We start from the raw sequence: 23,445 nt of genomic DNA on the forward strand, positions 1-23,445 counted from the left end.
TACTTTGACAGCCAGAACAATTGACAAGGGGATGATGCCTTGGTTTCACTGGGAACCAATTCTGCTCTGCCTAGCAGTTTTGATGATTGAAACATTATGTTGGATTTTTTTAATGACATGGCAAGTTTTTTTTCCTGACAATGGGAATTAGTACTTGTCAGAAATACATATGCTCTACCACTAAACCAATCTCATCCTTGTGATTTCACAGTTGACTGGAAAGATTTGAAAAGGTGTTCTTTAAAACGATCCCATAACCAGTGTCTTAGCCCAAGAAATTTTTCTCAAACCTTTATTTGGATAAATATTGTATTTACTTGATGTCATCAAGTATCATTGCACTGCCTACTTTTGGTATCCTGTAGCAAATTATTTGACAATTTGTTGTGCAGCTTGATGTTATCTTTGTTGGGCCTTTGAAACACTGTCAATGACTCAATGGCCATTTTGTCCATCAGCAGCCGGATAAAATCCAAAAACAACAAACGCCAGCAGAAGATTCTGGCCATACAGCCGTTGTCATCTACTACAAATGGTGCATCTTTATGACCAGAGACAAATTAGAACGCTATTTGATGTATTCATTAACATCAGAGGAGTCCATAGGTGTGTTTGATATGCATGAGTGAACACCAACTTGACTCAAAAGCTTAAACTTATTAGATATTGGACCCAACCATGTATATAAGCACCATCATCCACTAACTTTTTTCAATGTGTGACAAATTCATGAGTGTAATTCTCAACAATCTTCTCCTCACTTGTGATTTCCAACCGCTCCCCCTTGAACAGAAGCTTATGGGTGAGCATCCATAGCAATGTTGAGCGGTTTTGGACTTCTCAACCCCAAAAGCTAGCTCATGGGATAAGGTTTTCCCTCACACTTAATAACTAACCACCAAATCTCTTCCACAACTGATGTGGAACAAACCCCAACAGTAATTGATATCAACATAATGGCAATTGTCTTCATATCAATCATCACAACGTCCTCATTAAGGTTATCTTCTTTCATTAGGAGAAAATCTCCCCATCATCATTCAAGCTCAGTGTTCACAAATTCATGTCAATTGAAGTTGCATCTTTCAAGATAATGCACATGTACAGATTCACATTGTAAAGCCACAAACGCTTATGAGCTTATTTTCTCTCCTAGCTAAACAGCTAAACCATGTCTTACTCTACTAGGTCTAAATAAGCAAATCTGTATATGCCCCAAGTCCATGGCTGCCAAGGCATTTCCTAAGCTTGTCCATTGCTCTGTTCTCCAACTGTCGGATCCTTTCTTTTGAAAACCCGAGCATACCCCCAACTTCAGACAAGGTTTTCTGTTTGCCATCTAAAATGCCATACCTCAGTCTGATGATCTGCCTCTCTCTAGTAGGGAGAACGCCAAGGAGGTTCCTCACATGCTGCCTCATCAACTCCTTGGCCACACTCACACCTGGGATCTCAACCTTGTTGTCTGCTGTGATTTCCTGAAAGCAACAAGAGACTGCTATGAGCCATAATCATAACAGCAAGCAGCAGCAGCCAAAAAAAAAATGCATTCTATAGCAATATTTGTCTAGTTCTGCCTCTGTTAACTTTGCTCCGCTAACTTGAAAAGTGGGAGATGATCTCAGCTAAAACAAGGGCCAACAAAGCACATCTAGTGACAATATAGAAAACCATGCATCAACTGCAGAAGCAGTAGCCAAAAACCAGGGTAGTGGGTGGGTGTGAATGAATCACAGGCATCTGCCATAACTTTCATTCTAATTTTGTCTTTAATTTATTTCATGTCTAAAAAAATGGATAATAGGAGGGGGGGAAATCAAATGAAAATAAGGAACTAACTGAAAACAGGTATCTTGGTCTGCCCATACAGGCTATTGCATTGAAAAGGCCTTCTTGTATAAAATAGAATTTTATTTTTAAAAATTAAATATTCAATTCATGAAAATAAGTTTGTGTAACACAATTATTGCGAATGCATGCTAGCAATGAGTCGTCAACTCCCATGGTAACCTTTACCTCAAACAACAGCTTGGCCAGAAATTAAGTATTTAAATACATGTCTTTAGAAGGGACAAGGAGAGGGATTGAGTAGGAAACTTATGACATGTTTGGCATATAGGAGTGGAATGGAACCTAAAGAAATAAAATTGAATTTATCCCTTGATTTTGTCATCTTTACCATTCAATTTTTCATTTCATTCAATTTCTATCTCATTTCATTCCACACACCCATTCCACAAACCAAACATGATGTTCGAATATATGAGATATTGAATGTTATTTTAGTGTTTTATGCAAATAGGGTAGGTAAGAAATAGTAAATTCTATACATGCAAGACCAAATCACCAATCCATTAAGTGAAACATTAACATTGTTCTTAGAATATAATTATGCCCTCATTTAAAAAGCCCAAATGATGAAATAGGAGTAGAAGCCTAAGATTTGCTTCTATTTCCATCATATTTTCATGAGCCAAACACTATTTATACGTCCCAACTCTTATTCTTTTTTTTTATAATTTTTCTAATGTAAAATGCCTCATGTTTTTACCACTTATTGATTACAACTTTGAATTAGAACAAATCCTTAAAAACAAAACAAAACAAAAAAAACAAAGAATGATAGGGATTGTATCACCAGATCTCCCTCCTATTTAGAAATCATTAGCATCCTTTAGTTCATTTCAGTTCCATTGGTACAGGCAAGAAACTCAAATCTTGTGGGTCAATAATAATTGATGGGAAAAAACAATACCTATACAAGGATATGAAGGGTTCCCTTGAAGTGTAACCAAAGAGCTTAATTAAGCAGGGAAGTAACTCCAAAATTATGGAGGGAGTGTAAAGGATTGTACACTTAACAATTAAGACCTCGTAGCTACCTCCATCTTAAAGGCATTTGGTATTAAATTTCATATGCATATGCTAAAGTTCATATATCTTGGCAAAGCTGCACTCAAATATCGTGCAACAATTCAACAGAGGGTGAACAAGAAATTAGTATAAAAACTACTTTACTAACAATATGCAGCAGCTCCCTTAAGGCACACAGAATTAAAAATTCAAACTAATCGAATTGTCAGTATGACTATAAAATAAGGGAAGCCCACATTCAGCTCTAAAAATAAGGATAAGTTTGGGATTTGTATGTGAGCAACACTATTTTTGTTTGTGTGTGTGTGTGTGTGTGGTGTGTGTGTGTGTGTGTGTGTGTTGTAGAGAAGCATAAGGTTGAAGCATAGACAGTTTATTCAGAGTGATGTAGACAACAAATGTGTGTGTGTGTGTGTGTGTGTTGTAGAGAAGCATAAGGTTGAAACATAGACAGTTTATTCAGAGTGATGTAGACAACAAAATCATACATTTATTTCCCATTAAAGCCTATGAGGAACATATGCCTAGGGGAAGCACGGTTGGCATTCGTCTTAGTTGCATTATGATGTATTTATTGTTGATAGTTCTCTTAGAAGTAAAATATAATAATAAGATAATTAAATATTGTTAGTATCTTTGTAAGTAAATTACTCATAGCAGCTACTAAAGAAATTTTGGTTTGGTTCTCCTTATATTAAGGGTAGTAGCCACACCAACAATTCTAGCCGCAATAGCCACAGCAGCTACAATTTTAGTAGGGTGAGGATAATGTACCTAATTAATTTCCTTGTTCTTGGGACACCATAACAAAATAAAGATCAGCTACAAGCATCAATTTTTAACTTGCAAGGTTCAGTGAAAAAACAGATAAACAAAATTACAGAACCAACACTTCCCTGGGGGAAAGGGGAAAACATGGCAATATTTTAGAAGTTTGAAGCCTATAAAAAAATAAGAAACTTGACAAGTCAGATTTGTAGAAATTAAATTAATAAGATGAAGCATTAGATGATCATAGAACCATACAAAGTATAAAATTTGAGAGAGAGAGAGAGAGAAAGAGAGTCTAAATACAACAACTAAGATACCACACCCAAAATTTCAGTCACACACATCTTTATCAAATAAAAACAATGAATTCTAGTTGGTAATATTTCAATCTCTCAACAATAATGAACTGATTTTATGGGTCATGGACAACAGCATGAATGAAACTGAGACTATACTTAGATAAAAGAGCAAGGAAAACAAGTGCTAAAGTTATTGCTTTCTTACCAAACACATACCATAATTCCAGCTTAATTCCATCATAAATGCAAGGTGTAACAGTCCTGGGCCCAACTCCAATGAGGTATTGTCCGCTTTGACCCACTAGTCTCACGGGCTTGTCCTATAAAAGGTGCCTCATTTAGTTGGAACCCAAACCCTTCTTATAAGCCCAAGATCTCCCAAATACACATCCGATGTGGGACCATGATAGGCTCTCCCATCCAATCTCTGACATCCTCGTCAACGTGATTTCCCTAGCACACATCTGATGTGAGACCGTGATAGGCCTTCTCGTCCGATCTCTAACATCCCCATCAAAGTCGCTTACACCTTTTTTGTAGAATCATCTCACATAATAATATCCGAAGGATGGATCCATTAACATGATAGTACTCCCAGGGAGGCTCTAATATCAAATGTAACAGTCCTAGATCCCACTCCGGTGAGGCATTGTCTGCTTTGGCCCACTGGTCTCACAGTCACAGGTTTGTCCTACAAAAGGTACCTCGTTTAATTGGAACCCAAACCCTCCTTATAAGTCCAAGATCTCCCTAATACACATCCGATGTGGGACCGTAACGCAAGGGTATGCAATTACGGGAAAATGGTTCCAAAGTGATTTGAAACAAAAGGAATAAACACAAGGAGTAAGCACTAAAAGGCCAAAATTCTAACTATAAATTTAAATATCAATAGATCCTTTGAAACAATGAAAAGTATTGAACATAGTGTATAGTTTTTTAGTCCCACATCGGAATGTTAGGATAACCTCACTCTCTTGTATAGCTATATATACATCTCAAAATTGTAAGCTAAGTACACCAAGTGATATTCACCTCCTCTTGTATACTTCTCTCTCTTTTACTTTCTTCTTGGTATCAGAGCAAGGTTGGGTTCCTTGTTTAAGGTCCGAGTTCTCAATTGAGCCATATGTTCTGCACTCGCCACGTATGTAGAGCTTGTGCATCAGAAAGCTTTATTGGTAGTAGGTTGAGTGGACCTTATACATCAAAAAACTCAGTCTACTATTTTCCCGATACATTTCAGCGGCTTCTTCTGGTGACTTTCGACAACTTTCCGACGACTTTCCCAACGACTCCGGTGACTTTCCCGACGACTCTAGCAGCTTTTTCAGCGACTCTGGCTACCTTTTTTCGGCCCCTTTCCTAGACACTCCGGACTTAGATTTTGAACACATCCCCGGTCCCCTCTTTGTAAGAGGCATTTGCAATGATTGATGGTAATGATCGACGACGACATCTTCTCCCTAGATTTGCTTCTTCCAATGTGCTGGAGCAAGTTGCCCTTGCAGCCCCTACTGGTGCTAAGTTTGTGACTGCAAGACTCGATTCTACCAACACTACCAACAAAATAATCACACCATTGAGCGTTGCTTCATTCTCCACCCTGAGCTGCAGGAGCTTTACTCCAAACAGGCCTCTCATGGTCGTGGTCATGGCAAAGGTCAGGGACCTTCTAACATTGGAGCTGTTTCAGAATCTCTTCCTGCACCTCCGGCTTCTCTTACTTCTACACCTGCTGCTGCTCCATATTTCTCTCAGCTCTAGGCTCAACTTACTCAGCTTCAGTCTCAAGTTAGCCTCATTGCCTCTGTAGCACCAACTGCATCCTCCTCTACAGCCACCTTTGTTGTACGTAACCCTACTGCCCTTTTAAGTAAATCTAGCACGCTCGGTGGCACACCCGTTTGGATGCTGAACTCAGGGGCAAAAAACCATTTGACTGATGAGGCATCTCTCATTACACCCCCTGTCCCTTCGTTGGTTCGTACTGTCCACATTGCCAATGGTACCTCTCGTTCTATTCATACCCTAGACACTGCTTATTTATCCTCAACTCCATCTTTATTCCCTATTTATTATTTTCCACAATTTTCCTATAACTTGTTATCAGTTAGCCGTATTGCCAAACAATATAACTGTGCTGTGGTTTTCTTACCCAACTCTTATTACTTGCAGGACCTAAGTTCAAGGAAGATTTTTGGCAGGGGCTTTGAAAGGGATGGGCTCCACTACTTTGGCAATCCGCCTTCCTATCCTGCATCCTCTTCTAGCTTTCAGGCATCTATATTGCCTTCTGATGTTTCCGCTGTTTTCTCTTTAAAAACCTTGGATTTGTGGCATGCCCCAAATTTTAAATATTTGTGTTGGTTGCTTCCAGAATTTAATAAAGCTTGCAAGAATTTTAATTTCAGTGTGCTACTTGCGAATTATCTAAGCATGTTCATTCATCTTATCCATCTCGTATGCACCATTCTCTTGCAGCTTTTGATATTGTTCATAGTGATGTCTAGGGTCCCTCCCCTGTCTCCTCACTCACTCAACATCGATATTATGTCATCTTTATTGGCGATTACTCCCGTTGTTCCTAGGTCTACCTCATGAAAAATAAATCTGAAGTTTTCACTCATTTTTAGGCTCTCCTGCGAATGATAAAGACTCAATACAATACTGTGGTTCGTATCTTGAGGTCTGACAATGGTCGTGAGTACCTTAGTAATGAGTTTCGTGCTGACTTGTGTCAATAGGGTATTCTCCAATAGCTGACTTGTCCCTACACTCCTGAATAGAATGGTATGGTTGAACAAAAAAATCGCCACATCATGTCTATTGTCCATTGTCTTCTTTAGGGAATGCAAGTCCCCAAGTCTTATTGACCTCACATCGTTCTCACTGCAGCCAATCTTCTCAATCGTACCTCAAGTCGTGCATTGGAGAATTTTACTCCACTTCATCTTCTGCATCCTAACAAGTCCCTTTTCTCCCTTCTTCCTAGAGTGTTTGGATGCACCTACTTTGTTCATGACCGGAGTCTTTCTTGGACCAAGCTTGATGATAAGGCCATCTAATGCATTTTTCTAGGGTAATTCTCTACGTCTAAGGGATATCGCTGTTATGATCCTATTGGTCGGCACACTTATCACTCTCTCGATGTCACGTTCCATGAATCTACCCCCTTCTACACTAACTCCTCTCCTTCTATATCTCAGCCAGTGCCATCTCCACTTCCTCGACCTGAGCCTATCTTTCTCCCATCTATACTAATGCCCTCTTCTCCGATGTTGTCTTCCTCCTCTGAGCCTCCTACCTCTGCCCCCACTGGGCAGGACCATATCTCTCTCATTCCACGGGTTTACACTCGCCGACCGCGCCCTTTGGAGCCTCTGCGAGCATCTTCACCAAGCTCAGGTATGTCTCTTATAGTCCCTGATCCCTTTGCTCCCTCCTCACGGTATCCTTCTCGAATCCGTCGAGCTCCTGATAGACTTTCTTTGGCCTATTCTACTGACCACCCTATCTCCCAATATCTTTCTTATCAGGATATTTCCTCAAATTATCAAGCCTTTTTGGGACAGGTTGATGCTATTATCGTACCTCGCTCAGTTCATGAGGCCCTCCAAGACCCCAAATGGGTTGCAGCCATGCGTACTGAGATGGAAGCTCTACATTAGCAGCATACTTGGGATATTGTTCCCCTTCCTTCAGATGCACGCACGATGGGCTGTAAATGGGTTTTCACAGTTAAGCACCTTGCAGATGGTACTGTTGACAGGTATAAAGCCCACTTGGTGGCCAAGGGTTTTACACAGATTCCCAGTAAGGATTTTCATGCTACATTTGCTCCTGCGGCGAAGCTTACTATTGTTCGCCTCCTGATCTCTTTGGCGGCTTCTTTCACTTGGCCTTTATATCAACTTGATGTCAAGAACGCCTTCTTGAATGGTGATCTTACTAATATTATTTACATGAATCCCCCTCCCAGTTTTTCTACTCAAGTGGAGTATTCTGGAAAGGTGTGTAAATTGTGCAAGTCCTTATATGGGCTTAAGCAATCACCTAGTGCATGGTTTAGAAGATTCAGTGATGTGGTTTTCTCTATGGAATTTATTCAGTTCCAATCAGACCACACTTGCTTTATTAGGTGTCTCTCCCATGGTCCTTGCACCATTATCTCTATCTATGTGGATGATATTATTGTTATAAGTAATGACTTGTCTGGAATTGCTCAAATTAGAAAGGACTTGGAGGACACCTTAGACATCAAGGATCTGAGACCCCTCAAGTATTTCTTGGGCATTGAGATAGCACGCTCCTGCAAGGGCATTTCCCTCTCTCAGCGGAAATATGACCTAGATCTCCTTATGGACACCAGTATGTTGGGATGTCGGCTTGCTTCTACGCCCGTGGATCCTATCTCCCTTTCTGCAGAATCTGGTGATCTATTGATAGACCCTTCGGTTTATCAAAGACTTGTTGGTCACCTCATCTATTTGACCAACACTCGGCCTGATTTGGCCTATGTAGTGAGCCTAGTAAGTCAGTTCATGCATTCTCCTCGAACTTCACATCTTGATGTCGTCTATCACATCTTATGGTATGTGAAGACCTCACCTGGACTGGGATTATTCTATTCATCTGGAATACAACTAGGTCTTTCCGTGTTTACTAATGCTGACTATACTGGGTCCAAGACTGATAGACGATCTACCTCAGGTATTTGTACTTTCAAGGGTGATCATCTTCTTTCTTGGAAGAGTAAAAAGCACACAGTGGTTTCACGTTCTTCTGCTGAGGCTGAGTACCGTGCTATGGCACAAGGTACCTATGAGATCCTGTGGCTACACTCTCTCCTATTTGAGATTGGCTTTCCTGTGACAAACTTTTTGACAAGAAGTCTGCTAGATCTCTTTCTTCTGATTCAGTTCTACATGAGAGGACCAAGCATATTGAGGTGGATATTCACTTCATCAGGAAAAAAGTTCATTAAGGGATTATCTTTCCCCATTTTATCTCCTCCAAAGGCCAGGTTATTGATGTCTTCACCAAGTCTGTTGGCCTAGGTTTGTTACAGATTGCTATCTCCAAGCTTCGACTTGTCAACATCTTCGTTTCAACTTGAGGGGGAGTATTGAACATAGTGTATAGTTTTTTAATCCCACATCGAAATGTTAGGATAAACTCACTCTCTTGTATAGCTATATATACATCTCAAAGTTGTACGCTAAGTACACCAAGTGATATTCACTTCCTCTTGTATAGTTCTCTCTCTTTTACTTTCTTCTTCTCTCTCTTTTACTTTCTTCTAAAAATTTCATGGTAAGACCAAACCAAGACCCTATAGCATATGTAAAAATATTACTAATCAAAGACAAAATACTGCCAAACATCCATTTTTTCACAAAAAATTCTAATTATCTCTCATAAATTTCAAATGAAAAAAAAAAAAAAAAATCTCACACAAAAAAGTTTACAATTGACAATTGATACATTCCGTCAATCAGTCCTCAAATCTTGTCAATCAATATATACCAAATACTCAAGATTGGATTTCTCTAGAGCTGCCAAAAAAATAGCAAAATGGAAACTAGCAACCTATTTGGTTAAGGATTCAAAATCGAGTTTCTATATTGTTGTTTTTGAAAATGAAAACAAGGGATTATATCATGTATTTTTTGTACTCAAAAAAGCATTTGATTAGCTCAACTCGAAATTGTTCTCAAACATGAAAAGTGTGGAACAACATTTGGTTAAGTTTGACCCAAGTGACAATTAATTAACAAAATAGTAATAAAAAAATATTACAAATAATCATTATTAGTATTATTAATTTATTATTATCATCATTACTATGATTATTTTTAAAATGGGTTATATCACATACTCTTTGTCCTCATTGCATCCGGAAAACTAAATCCAAAAACATGGAAAACAACTTAACATTATTTCATAAAAAACTGTATTTTTTGGGGTGTGTTTGGATACCATTCCAAAAAATAGTTACCTTAAACACTTAATCAAATACAAATTTTGCATATTTTTTGTATCCAGAATTTTCAGATACAAAAAACTGCATTTGAAACCTTGACCCCCTAATTTATCGTAAAAGTTATGCTAAAGAAAATACAATAAAGATTCAATACCTCGATATCTTATATAGGTCAAAATATACAGGCTCGTTTGCTTATGGATTAAAAAACGAGTTTCCATATTGCTTTTGAAAATAGAAGGAATTGTGTCATGCATTTTTTATAATCAAAAACACATTTGGTTAACTTTTTTCAAAAATTGTTCATGCAAATGAAAATAGTGGAACTACTTTTATTAAGGTTGATCCAAGGGAAAATTTGTTAAATAATAATAATAATCATTATTAGCATCATTATTATCATTATTAGTATCATTATCAAAAAACTGATTTTACCCCACACCCATGTTTTCATTACACCAAGAAAATTGTATCTAAAACACGAAAAAACACCTTAAAATTGTTTCCTAAAGACTAGTATTTTCTAGGGTGCTTCTATATATGTTTCCAAAAACAATTTTTTGAAAAAATGTCCAACCAAAGACGAATTTTGTGTATTATTTGAATCCCGCATCATCAGATACAGAAAATTGAATCCAAACCTTAACCAAAAGGGCCCTTACAAATCTCAACACCATTTTAGCAAGGCCCTATTTGGCAAATTCATGACATATATAAGAAATAAAGTCAAATTGAACTCACTGTAAATTTTTTTAAAAATAATTGTAACGCGAAATTAGAGTAATTACCAATTTATAAATCAAGTTAGAGAATTCAAATAAATTCATTAAAATGCAAAAAAAAAAAATTAAAAATGAAAAAAATAAACCACTCAAGCACATAGAGCATGTATAAAACATAAGTTCTTCCCCTGGGTCTCGCCAATGCTAGGGGTGTACGGACACTCCTCTTCGCCAATTTTCTTAAAGCTTATCAAGGGATAACCAAACATGGCCTTGAAAAAACATTGAGAAAAAAACAAGTATAGAGTTTACCCATGGTGCTCCCAAGGAATTACTAGAGATAGAAGCACCATGGGCTAATTAGGGGAAAGAAAAATGATATTTTGATGACAAAAGAATCTAAGCATGGGCCAATTGAGAATGATGCAGCGAATTTTTTATAGAATTTTGAGCTTAAAATCAACATGTCTAAGAGTGGCCTAATGGGTATTGGTTTATGTACCAAAGATTTGGAGAATCTTCGATATTTAGCAAGTTGTGTATCCCTTTCTTGGCCATTTTCTTATCTTGGTCTTCCTAATGGTGGAAATCCTCTATATGATGCTTCTTGGGATTTTGTGATAAGAGAAAGTGGGCAATAGATTGGAAGGTTGGAAGAACGCTGGTCTCTCATTAGGAGGTAGAATTGTGCTTATTAATGCTTCCCTAGACAGCATTCCCATTTATTACCTTTCTTGTTTTGAATTACCTCCCAAGGTGAAGGAAATTGGAAAAAGGTCTTTTAAGGTTTTTTTTTTATGGGCTGGTAGTGGGGAGAATAAAAGCAATCGCCTAGTTAGTTGGGTCTTGGAAATGTGGTTTCTAAAAATATTTGTTTAACTAGAAAACAGTTATGAAGGTTTCCTTTAGAACCTAATTCCTTATGCACAAAGTAATAGAGTAAATACAGGTTGCACAGGAATGGTTCGGATTCAAAAGGAAGTGGCAATGCTACTCATTCAAGTGCTTGGAAGTTTGTTTCACAGGTAGCTTGTCTTTTCTTTCCTTTTACTCGTTTCAAAGTGGGGAATGGGGGCAAAATTCGCTTCTGGGAGGATACTTGGGTTGGTGACTCTTCATTGGATCTGTTGGTGCAGCACTTGTTTAGACTTTCCTCTGTCCATTAGGCACCAATTTCAGATTTTTATTTCAATTGGAAGGGGGGTGGGTGCTCTTTTCCTGGGATTTCCATTTTTTTACAAGAGTCTCAATAAGAGAGAGGTTGATGAGTTAACTCGTTTGCTGAGCGTGTTGGATTCTTTCCTGCCAAATTTGAGGGAGGACACAAGGCTTTGGATTGAGATGCTTTGGGATCCTGTTCTTCAAAGCCTTTTTTCTCAAATCTTAGTAAATCCACAAACCATAAACCTTTCTTGTTAAATAAAGTTGTGGAAAGCAAAGTTTCCAATTAAAGTCCAGGCATTCGTTTAGACTCCCACACTAAACAAGATTAATATGAATGATGTGTTACAGATCAGGAGACCCAACAAAGCACTTAGTCCAGATATTTGTATGTTGTGCAACGGTTCAAATGGGAGTTCTAGCCATCTATTTCTTCATTGTAAGGTGGCGAGAAACACATGAAATAATCTGTTTTTGTTTTTTGGAGAAGAGTGAGTGACTACAGAATCTATATTTAATTTTTTCATGGTAAAGTTTTGCGCTTTGGAAAGAAAAAACAGGGAAGAATTTTTGGGTCAGCACAGTTTTTTTCAGTGCTGTGGGTGATGTATATTGAAAGGAATGCCAGAATTTTCAGAGATAAAAAGACCCCTCCTCTACTTTGGGAGGAAGTCATTTTTAACGCCTCTTTTTGAGCACATTCTTTTGGGATTTTTAAGTGTTTGTCACTGTCTGGTGTCCAAAGAGATTGGAAGGCAGCTTTAATGTAACTGTGCTTCTTTGTTACTTTTCAGTTGTCCTACAGGATTTCTTATCCTCCATTCTTCATAATTATTCTTTTCATTAGTAGATCTTTCCAAAAATTTATATATATATATATATATATATATATATATTATGTAGCTATATATCGAATCAAATTTTAATAGCCTCGTATGTTTTTGGGCATTGTATTTTTTTTTTTTAACATACAAAGTTACATTTGGTGACAAAATAACTATTCTTAGGAATAAAACGTAATACAATGAGAAATTTGTGATTAGGAGTATTAGTTATTTCTTATCTATTCATTATCATTCCATCCAACATAGAACATGAAACTGCAGTAAAATTTGGGTATAGTTATTCCTCATCTATTCCTTGTTATGAATTCATAAAAAGTTTTACAATGTAATTCACTTTATGATAAGATATTTTTTAATATAAAGTATCAAATTTTCTATTGTAACTACCTCTATTTCTAAGAATAAGCATTCTGCAAACCAAGGTCTTAAATTTCGATTTCGACTCAAATTTTGAAGCTCCAAAAGTATGGACATTTCGACGGAAAATTCTATTTCGATGACAATTTTGATTTCAATTTGAAAAAATAACGGAATTTAGTAGTAAAGTATGAAATTCTTTGTGAAACTTTAGAAATGGTTAACAAACATAATGAGGTAGAAAAGTAGTAAAATATTGTGTGTATCAAACATATTTGTGAGATAATGTACATTAAACATATTCAGTTAATACAAATGAAATTCATAAATCATTTAAATATCATTTATTATACAAATAATGATAATTTAGACATGAATGGTTAAATAAAATATTACTGTAAGCTTATTTTTTCATATAATTTTAAAAGAACTTGTAATAATCTTTTATTTTGATAAAATATATTAAAAGAGAAATTTCACTTCACTCCTTAATCTCTCATTTGAATTTCGACGAAATTTCATTGTATAGTTAAAATTTCGACAAGTTTAACTAAAATTTCGAGATTTCGATAAATTTCGGATGATCCCTTGAGATTTCGATGGAAATTATGCAAGATGGAAATCCACTGCCATTTCGATTTCAAGGGTGACGGAAATCATAAATTTTGACAATTTCGTGGAAATTTAAGACCATGCTGCAAACCAAACATTACCAAAGAGTATGCTCTAATCAGTCAACTTCCATCCAAAATTGTGACACTCGAATTAAAATTTAAAAAAAATAATTACCAATAATTTTTGAAACAATCATTACTGAAATTACTAAATTATTATAATAATAAAGTAGTTAAATTATTGGCTCATAGACACTACTAAGCCCAACTATTATGAGCGAAAGAGCCCAAAGCATCTCATAATTTCATCTCAGAGAGTAAAACTACGAGTAACAATTTGGTGATTCATGTTATGTGAAACAAGACATGCAAATAATGGTGGGGTGCAACTTGCCTCATTCTCGTTTACCTATTGCCAAGATGCATTCTCACGCTCATGGGCACCTTATCTTTAAGGTAGTATTTGGGAGCATGAATTTCAAGTTATGGATTTGGTTTTGTGTGGGTTTGGAAGAAAGTTAATACAATTTTATACTATGTTTTGTCCAAACCCACATAAATCCAAATCCAAGGCTTGAGATCAGGTAGGGCAATTGAATGTCCTACTCTAGGATCAGAAAAATAGAAAAGGGAAATCAAATGAAAATAAGGAATTACCTGAAAAGTGGTATCTTGGTCTGCCCACACAAGCTGTTGCATTGAAAGAGGCCTTCTTGTATAAAATAGCAATCTTTGCAACTTCTCAACTGTGATCCCAGCACGTGCTGCAATTTCCTCACTAGTTGGATTATGATGTCCTTCCTGAATGTAAGATCTCTCTGCCTCCTTTACCTTGCCTAAGAGGCCGTATACATTTTCCTGCAAAGCATATATTATTATTTTTTTTGACACAACTCTTAGAGCTTGGATTTATTCAACATGGTCAGATGGAGTCATTAAAAAACTTATAATTGAAAATAACATCAATAATGCTTTGAGTTTTTAAATTGTTAATAACTAAAAAACTTCTGAATCTATGTGAAATATGGTATAAATATTAGAAATTTTTCAAAGTGAAGAATCTATCTTAAATCATTAAGAAAATTAAAAAAAAAAAAAAGGACATTATAGAAATTGCAGCACCCAGTGCACAAAGATGTCATGCAATATTCAGAGGGCATTATGGCTACAGCCTTGCCTCCACATCCAGAGAGTACTTCTGACTTGGCTCTAAGACCTTTCAACTAGGTGCAATACCTTTGCCACTGAAGTTCCAAAATTTGTTCAAAATGAAACTTTTTCATTAAAGAAGCTGAGAGGGTCATTACCGGCAAACGTATCATCCTAGAATGTTGAAGTATGGCCTTCCTTACAGCTTGCCTTATCCACCAGTATGCATACGTAGGAAATCGGCAACCAGCTTGAGGCTTGAACTTCTCAACACTCTTCATAAGACCCATACTTCCCTCCTGCAATAGGCTGCCAATGAATCAAAAATGAAGCACGAAGTCATGGGGAGTGTCTTAGGGAACATCCCAATAGTCGAGCTTGGACCTCACATGTTTGAGGTCTTCAAGTTGTAAGGGGTGTGGGATTGGAAATGGTGTACTCCCCCATTGCATAGCCAGGTATAGCGGGACTCCAATGGATCCACACAAAAAAAAAAGAAAAAAAAATTGAAGCAGGGAAAAAGAAATCCTCAAATCATCACTTCCTTTCATCAATCCACACAAGGTAAAATTCAGCCCGTTTGTAGTTAACGTATGTCAGCCATTGGAAAAAATAAATAAATATGGGAAGACAAGGAAAGTTGGAATCTCATTCTCAACAAAATATATGGTAAGACAAGTAAATGTTATCCAACATAACTACAAAATGGGTGTAGAACAGCAAAGATGTGCATGTGACACATTCAATGGAATTAAACCAAGAATTAAAAATTTTCCCCATAGCAGCACTTTTTGGGTTTTCATGCCCGTGCTTTGTGCATTCATGTGTTAAATAAATTATCAAGCTTCAAAGGCCCTGTGTAATTGTCAAAGATCCATTTCACCAAAAACTTAAGCTATCAGCCAGCAAGTCAACCAACAAATATCAAGGTATTCAACACTTAACCACACACACACCCCTCTGCCCCTACCCACACATGCAACCCCATCTTGCACATGAAGAGGCAAATAGGTCTAATTTGAATGGACGCAAAAAACACAAAAAGAACAAAATTCAATACAATAGAAATAACAGGGGAAACACAGATAACAACTTGAAGCTAAGACCTCCTGGGCCAGAGCTTTGATAATGTTTTGTAGAGCAAGTCAACCTAAAAGCTCAAGCAATTAGGTGGATACCTGCAACGCATACCAAGCAATTCTACAATAATTATCTTGTGTATAAACCAGCAGGCAACCCTCAAAAAAGCCTTTTTTCTGCTTTTCTGACAAGGTCTCAAAAATCCATTTACATTTGAGGCCCTTCAACAAGGTGCATCAACATGACACTAAAATGGATGTCCCACCATACATAAACGAAGCATTATAGATGCCATCTCCCTCCCTGGTCACCTAGAAAAGAAAAGGCATACAAGTAAATAAAATTAAAAAACACTGACATCGAATGTTTTTAGGTACCTGCAATAAATCCTGAAGGCCGAGGCCACGCCCCTGATATTGTTTAGCAATGTGAACCACCAAACGTAAATTTGCATTGATCAACTTTTCCCGGCTGTTGTTACCAGAACGCACTTGAGACTGCAAGACAGGACAGCTAATCCCAACAGCCCCAGCCCATTCAATCAGTGTTGGTTCCCGGTCAAATTGAGATTGAAGCCTACTCTTTACCTCTTCCAGTCTCATTAAATTCTGTTATATGAATTAATAACAAGTACATGAAGTCTCCTTACAAACCAAAAATCACCTATTTGGAAAATAGATGGAACTTGCAAGTAAAATACATACTTGTATCTGAACAATCAGTTTGGATTCTTCTTTAATGGTCAAAAGTTGTTTTGTTTCAGGACCCCACAGAAACAACCGAAGGGGATCATCATGGTCAAATCTTTCATTTAGCTTTTTTTTTAAATCTGCCCTCCTAGAACTGGAAGTCTTTAAGACCATAACTCTTGGTTTTGGTACCCCCCTTTTCTTAGATTTCCTCTCAAGACGCCGTGTTGACCTCACTGTTTTCTTCTCCTCAAACGGAAAATCAGGTGAACTTGTGCGCCCCAAACTGAAGAAATGTTCTAGACAACAGTGTATATATAATAAAAATAAAAATAAAAAATAGAACATGATAACATGGAATGATTAGTGGTTAACATAAAACTAACCTAGGAGAGACAGATTCACAAACATCAGCCCCCAATTCTTCGAATACCTGTTCTAATGAGGCTGCTTGTTTTGAGGCTAACAAAGCTTTCTCAGCAAAGCTGACCACATCTCGTGGTTCAGAATCCAAAAATTTCTCTGTATTAACTGTAGGATATTGCATAGTCAAGTATGTAGATGAATTTTCATGTGGCTGTAAAGATGGCAATCTGTGAGGAGAGATACGACATGAAAATTTCATAAGAATCAAAGTTATGATAAAATTGTAATAAAACAGAAACAGGTGTAAACAAATTTGAACCTCATTTTAAAACAGACTCAAACAATAAACTGATGCATGTGGCTGGAGAAAAAAAATTTATTCCTCTTACAAATATGATAATACAGGCCAGTGAAGCAACCGGCGTCCCAGATCCTTCATGCATTCGTCAGAATCATCAGTTTTATTCTCAAGGACTGAAATCCTCATCTCCATCCGTCCTCTATCTAATGAAGCCTACAGTGGAAGGGGAAACTCATAATTGAAGAAACATTTGAAAGGAGTTACTATAGAGAAACACAAGAAACAATAGAAAAAAAATGTGAGGTATAACTCTGATCAATGATACATGTGTCAGACGTGTCATCAGCATTACACTTGAAGACAGCTAAATAGTAGAGGAATTGATAAAAGGAAACAGCAGTGGGGTTGAACAAAAATAATAGATTGCAGTATCTGAAAAACATAGAACCCCTTTAACTTTGGATAAGGTTTTTATGTTTGCACATGTGTAGTAAAGTTTTCACATAACAGATTTACTCAAAAGGGAGTTAGTGAAATATAGGGGGAAATTGGCATAACTAAATGTACTTTAAGACTGAATTTCCCAAGTATGAGCTGTAATAATATACCACAATACTACAATACTCCAACCTGTGATGGTCTCTCTTCCTTCCTCATGTACATGATAGATCTATACTCATCACGATGCTCTTGTAAAAGAACTGAGGCAGGAAAATGTTGAGCTACACCAGTAGGCATAGAAGTAACAGCAGGAGCAACTTGCTCATGAAGCATCAAAACTGCAAAATTATATGTAACTATTTTTTTAAATAATAATAATAGTAATAATATTAATAACAATAATAATAATATAATAATCTCCACAACAGTAAGTCAAATAAAGCTAAAACATAGCAGCAAAATGTACAAGGAAAGACAATACTAACAAGAGAACATCTGAATTAGCACAAAGACTTGGAAGTGTGCATAACTGATGAAAACAAATAATATCCCATATACAAGCAATCAAACTCTAGAAAGCAACATAGGCATTGTGAATTAACATAAGTAGCAAACATTCAATATAAGGCTTAGGGCTTAAATCTCTTTCTATTTTCAACAAAGCCCTCCTAGGAAAATGGCTCTCGAGATTCATGAAGGAGAAGGATCATTTTTTGGAAGGACAGTGGGACATCATTGCTTCAAAATATGGTCTTCTACATAATGATTGGGCCATTAAAGATGTGTGAGGACGCCGAGGAGCATATGGCGTTGGAGTTTGGAAATTCATCAATAGGGTTAAGATAACTTGTTCTCCCTTAGCAGTTTCTAAATGGGAAATGGAGATAATGCTTTCTTTTGGCACAATGTATAGTCCAGCCATTCTCCCCTTAGCACAAAATTCCCTTCCATTTTCCATTTGGCACGAGACAAAGATGCCCAAATCAGCAATCACCTTCAAATTAAAGATCATGGGATTTCCTGGAGCATTCCTTTGGTTAGAAATGTCTTTGATTGGGAAATTGATCATCTTACAACACTTTATGGTAGCTTGTGCAAAATCCAATTTTCAAACACCACTAATAATTCTAAGTGGATCCTGGATAAAAATTATAGATTTATGGTCAGATCCTACTACAGAAATCTCGCTCCTCTGGCAACAACCAGCAGCAACTTCCCCTGGAAGTCCAAGTGGAGAACAAAAGACCCCACAAAGGTTGCTTTCTTTGCCTGAGAAGCAGCTCTTGTAAGGATTCTTGTGAGAACACATTAAGGACAACCTTGTCAAAGATCGAATTGCCCAAAACTTCATAAAGCTGGTGGAAGATGGCAAAGCACACAATCCTAGATTGAGGATGAATTGTTGTTGTTGACACATGGTAACCAGCTCTTAGTGCCCAAGTCAGTGACCTAAGGAAGACACTATTCAAAGTGTCACAACACCATGCAGGCATACCACCCAAGATGGCATTGCACTTTGGCATTTTTGAGTAGATGTACTACTGGCCACACATGCCTCATAAGATGGTTGAGTATACTAGAACTTGTCTCACCTTCCAACAAGACAAGGTCAAGCAAAAGAAGATTAAAGGGTTGTTGGAGCCTCTTCAAGTACCAACAAGATTGTGGGGGAGTGTCTCACTAGACTTTTATCATCAACTTGCCCAAAATCAAGAACGCATGGTATACACTCATGGTTATAGACAAGTTTCAAAGTATGGTACTTCCATACCAGCACCACAGCACCATTCAACAAAGGAGATAGCCACTTGTTTTTCAAACATGTGGTGAAGTATTGGGGTGTTCCCCGAGACATCGCCAATGACTGAGATACAAGATTCACAAGGAACTTGTGAATAGAACTTTTCAAAATCCTCAGTTCATAGCTAGACATATCTTCGAGCGACGACCCACAAATAGATGGACAGATGGAGAGATTCAACAGGATACTTGAAGAGTATTCACACCATTTTGTCACTACCAATTAGAAGAACCAGATGCAACTACTCAATGTGGCTCAATTTAGTTTCAACTCCCATAAGAGCTCAACAACCAACAAGATTCCTTTTGAGTTTGTAATAGGCCACGGCCACTATTACCTCATAAAGTGGACAAGCCAAATAGAGGAAAGAGTTTGAGATCATACATCTTCACCAAATAATGGAGAAAGAACACAAAGACTACTCGGGCTTACCTAGAGAAAACTTCTAAGCAAATGAAGTAAGCATATCAAAGAAGAAGACCGTTGCACTTTAATGCGAGTGATTTGGTGCTTGTTAAGCTTCAACCAGAATAAATCGATTCACTACAAAGTTAAGATAGGAGACTAGCTCATAAATATGAAGAACCAATCCCCATCTTGGCCAAAGTCCAAACCTCTTACAAGGTTGACCCTCTAGCTCGGATGAAGGTGCATCCAATGTTTCATATCATCTAGCTCAATCTATTCATAGCCAACACTGAAGATCCAACCAAAGCACTACTAAAGACATTGCCACATAATAGAAAAGAAGTTGAAGTCATCGTTGCAAACAAAAAGCTCAAATCATCAACAAAGAAGCGGTATAAGTACTTACTAAAGTGGAAACGAGAAGAAATCAGTTGGATGTCATCAAAAGACATGGAACTATTCCTCAAAATAGTTGGAAAGTACCTAGTGTCAAATTCTATGAGAGTATTGACCGCATAACTAGAGAAGAATGTCACGAGCCAAGCTTACTCAAGGCATTATACTTGCTTGTGACCACTTGTTTTGCATACATGGGATGGGTAACCATCATGTAAATAGTAATGTAGGTTTTGTTCTTTCAGAAGGATAATGACTTAGTGTAAAATGGAGTCCAACTCCTCAATTAGTTTGATGTTTCCTAGGGTTGATCCAAAATAGCATACGAAGCTCTCTACGGGAGGAGGAGTGCTCCTTAGTCATTGTAAAACTCACTAATTTTTGTAAACATGTTTAGCTTACTTGCTCCCTTGCTAAGCACTTGTTTCCTACTAAGTTGTTAATGATGAATGGTGCTACTTTACAGTTTACTACATGACTTTTGCCTACTTTATGCTTGTTTACTATTTCAGTTTAACTTTGCATTTGATGGTTGAGAATTTGTTCATTTGGATGAAACTGCAGTGTACTTCTAGTTGATTGGTTGAGCAAGAGGCAATAACTAGTGTCACATGGTGCAAAGCACTAGCACTAAACCTAATAGCAACAAAGCACTAAGACTTGCAAGGCACATAATAGCCTATGATTAGATGCAATAAAAATCCATGAACAGCTAACCTTAGGAAAGGCAATGGTTGAACTGTAAGCAAAGGCTTTGGTAAATTAAATGGGAGCATTAAGTTGAAGGGAGGCATATGGGTACAAAGCTCCATTGTTAAGTCAATCATGTTGGGGGGAACATATAAAAACATCTATCCAGATTATTTTTCTTTGTTCCAAAACTTGTCAATAGAAGCCATCATTTTGTGCTATTGTAAAGGTCAGAATTTCTTATAATCGTAGTACTAATAAATTTATAGAACTTGTTTAATTTATTGTACATTTTATGTGTCTAGTAGATTAAAGGCGCATATCATACTAAAAACTAATGTATTTTGTTTCGTTAATTCATTTATCACATATGTGATAAATGAAAGTAAATATATATCTATAATTTTTCTACCAAATGCAATTCAAAAACGACGTAAAATTTATTGCCCTTACTAAATGAACTATGGGATCTGAAATAAGTTTAAAATCTTTTTTTTACAGGGTTACAGGGGATTAAATCATGCAAATATATCAATATAAAGAAGGCCATGCGTGCTTTGAAAAAATTCACAACCATTACATCCGCTTCATGCTATGCAAGATCCTCCTCTCTTGCTTCCCACTACATTTGTTACTATATGCTATGCTACGGTTGCTACCCACTACCGCTGTTTAAAACCATGGCAACAACCCTTTTATTTTAAAATATGTCACTATTTATAATATTAGCTTGCATCTTTCCAGTTTGTCAAATTTTGATTGGTCTATAACTCTTCTTATGCAAGAGTGTCTCATTTGAACATGTGCAAAATATAATTAGTCTAGTCTATACTCCTATGAGGGCAGACATTGGATCAATGGAAAGGTTACTCCTTTGTGACTGGTTGGTCACGAGTTCGAGTCCAAGGAAACAACTTCAGTACAAAAGTAAGGGTAAGGCTGTGTACACCATGATGACCCTCCCCCAATCCTCGCCAAGTGGGGAACCTTGTGGCCAATGGACGCGCTTTTTCTAGTCTATACCCTTATATTGAACCCCAAAATAATAAAAAATAAAATAAAATAAAGGCATCCTAAGGCCACAAGGCTCCCCACTTTGCAAGGATAGGGGGATGGTCGTCACAGTGTATGTAGTCTTTGTAGAGAGATTGTTTCCTTGGACTCGAACCTGTGAACAACAAATCACAAAAGAATAACCTAACCATTTACCCAAGGTCCGCCCCTAATAAAAAATAAAAATAAGAACTTAATTTTATTTTTAATTTTTGCTTTTGGGTGTTTCTTTATGCAATATGGAGATTTAACAAGCTAAATACAAGAAATGAAACTATAAGAACCTTGATTACAACATTTTAAGGGTGCTTCTTTAGGCAGTATGGAGATTTAACAAAGCCAATACGTGAACTGAAACTAATCTCATCAAAAACAAACCTCAAAAAAATCTTAGCACATGGAACCACTCCTCTGAAATACATATTCAACCTATAAAGGATAATTAGCCCTTAATTGAACTCCAAAAGATATTACAACATACACCTTAAATCCCAGTTTTCCTTATAAAAACTCTTACCCTGCCTTCGGAAGCATGGATTTTGGATCTTGGGCTTAGATTTGTAGAGATTTGGACAAAAAACAATATAAAATTGTATTGGTTCCTTCCCGAGCTATACAAATCGAAATCCAGCACCCAAAATTCATGCTCCCAAACACTACCATAAGATACACTTTAATGCTTCTATTCCTCCCAAACTACTGCTCATACTTCACTAAAGCACCCAACGAGCACACCCATTTCATTTTCCAGCTAAACGTACAGATATTTATCATTTAACATGTAAAAAAATATCAAAAACCAAAAAAAAAATATCAAAAAACAGAACAAACAAAGAAAGGAAAAAAATAATAATAAAGGTTACCCTTTTACCAGAAAGAGGATAATTTCGATGAATTCTCGGAGGAAATGACTGAGACGAAGAAATCAAGTTCCTTCCGACCTCCATAGATAAGTATTGCAGTAAAAAGCCCTTTCTTTGTCTCTCTTACCTCACTTGCCTACTCTCTCTCTCTCTCTCTCTCTCTGGGGAAGACGCCTCACTTGTCTGCTCTATTCCATGTGCTTTTCTTCCCATGGGATTATATATATACACAAATTTGCAGAAAATGCAGCAGATAAGACTAAAGAGAGAGAGAGAGAGAGAGAGAGAGAGCGACACAAGTTCATGAAAGAGCATGAGGCTGCAGTTGTTCCACACCTGCTGATTAACTCCTCAGCTTTGCTTCCCCATAAATACCGGTGAATGTCTACTATTATTAGTTGGAGTTTCATACAAAAATAATATTCTTTATTAAAAAAATATAATTGTATAATAAGTGGTTAAATATTAACATAATTATATTACAACGTTATCAACTTTTCAAAAGTCATGACAAAAACGTAATCAACTTTTGGGAAGGCCATTATTGTGAGACTCAATTATCACACCATGCATAGATTA

At 36.9% G+C, this 23,445-nt stretch overlaps 1 protein-coding gene across 2 annotated transcripts; it reads right to left on the reverse strand.

The window, feature by feature from the left end:
- Positions 1–968: 968 nt before the first annotated feature.
- LOC131167912 (RNA polymerase sigma factor sigF, chloroplastic) lies at positions 969–23,234 on the reverse strand. Of its 2 annotated transcripts, XM_058126980.1 has the most exons (9): positions 22,875–23,234; positions 17,845–17,993; positions 17,303–17,427; positions 16,934–17,140; positions 16,563–16,833; positions 16,236–16,466; positions 14,937–15,077; positions 14,287–14,487; positions 969–1,478 (listed from the first exon to the last, which is right to left on the reverse strand). In XM_058126980.1, exons 1-9 carry the CDS (start codon positions 22,948–22,950, stop codon positions 1,191–1,193), a joined length of 1,689 nt encoding a protein of 562 aa, XP_057982963.1. In that variant the 5' UTR covers positions 22,951–23,234; the 3' UTR covers positions 969–1,190. The 2 variants fall into 2 exon arrangements, with proteins under 2 accessions (XP_057982963.1, XP_057982964.1); XM_058126981.1 differs by lacking the exon at positions 22,875–23,234 and having other exon boundaries at positions 16,934–17,124; positions 17,845–17,978.
- Between the last annotated feature and the right edge of the window lie 211 nt (positions 23,235–23,445).

Source organism: Malania oleifera, chromosome 11 (assembly GCF_029873635.1).
Source record: "Malania oleifera isolate guangnan ecotype guangnan chromosome 11, ASM2987363v1, whole genome shotgun sequence".
Classification (NCBI taxonomy): domain Eukaryota; kingdom Viridiplantae; phylum Streptophyta; class Magnoliopsida; order Santalales; family Ximeniaceae; genus Malania; species Malania oleifera.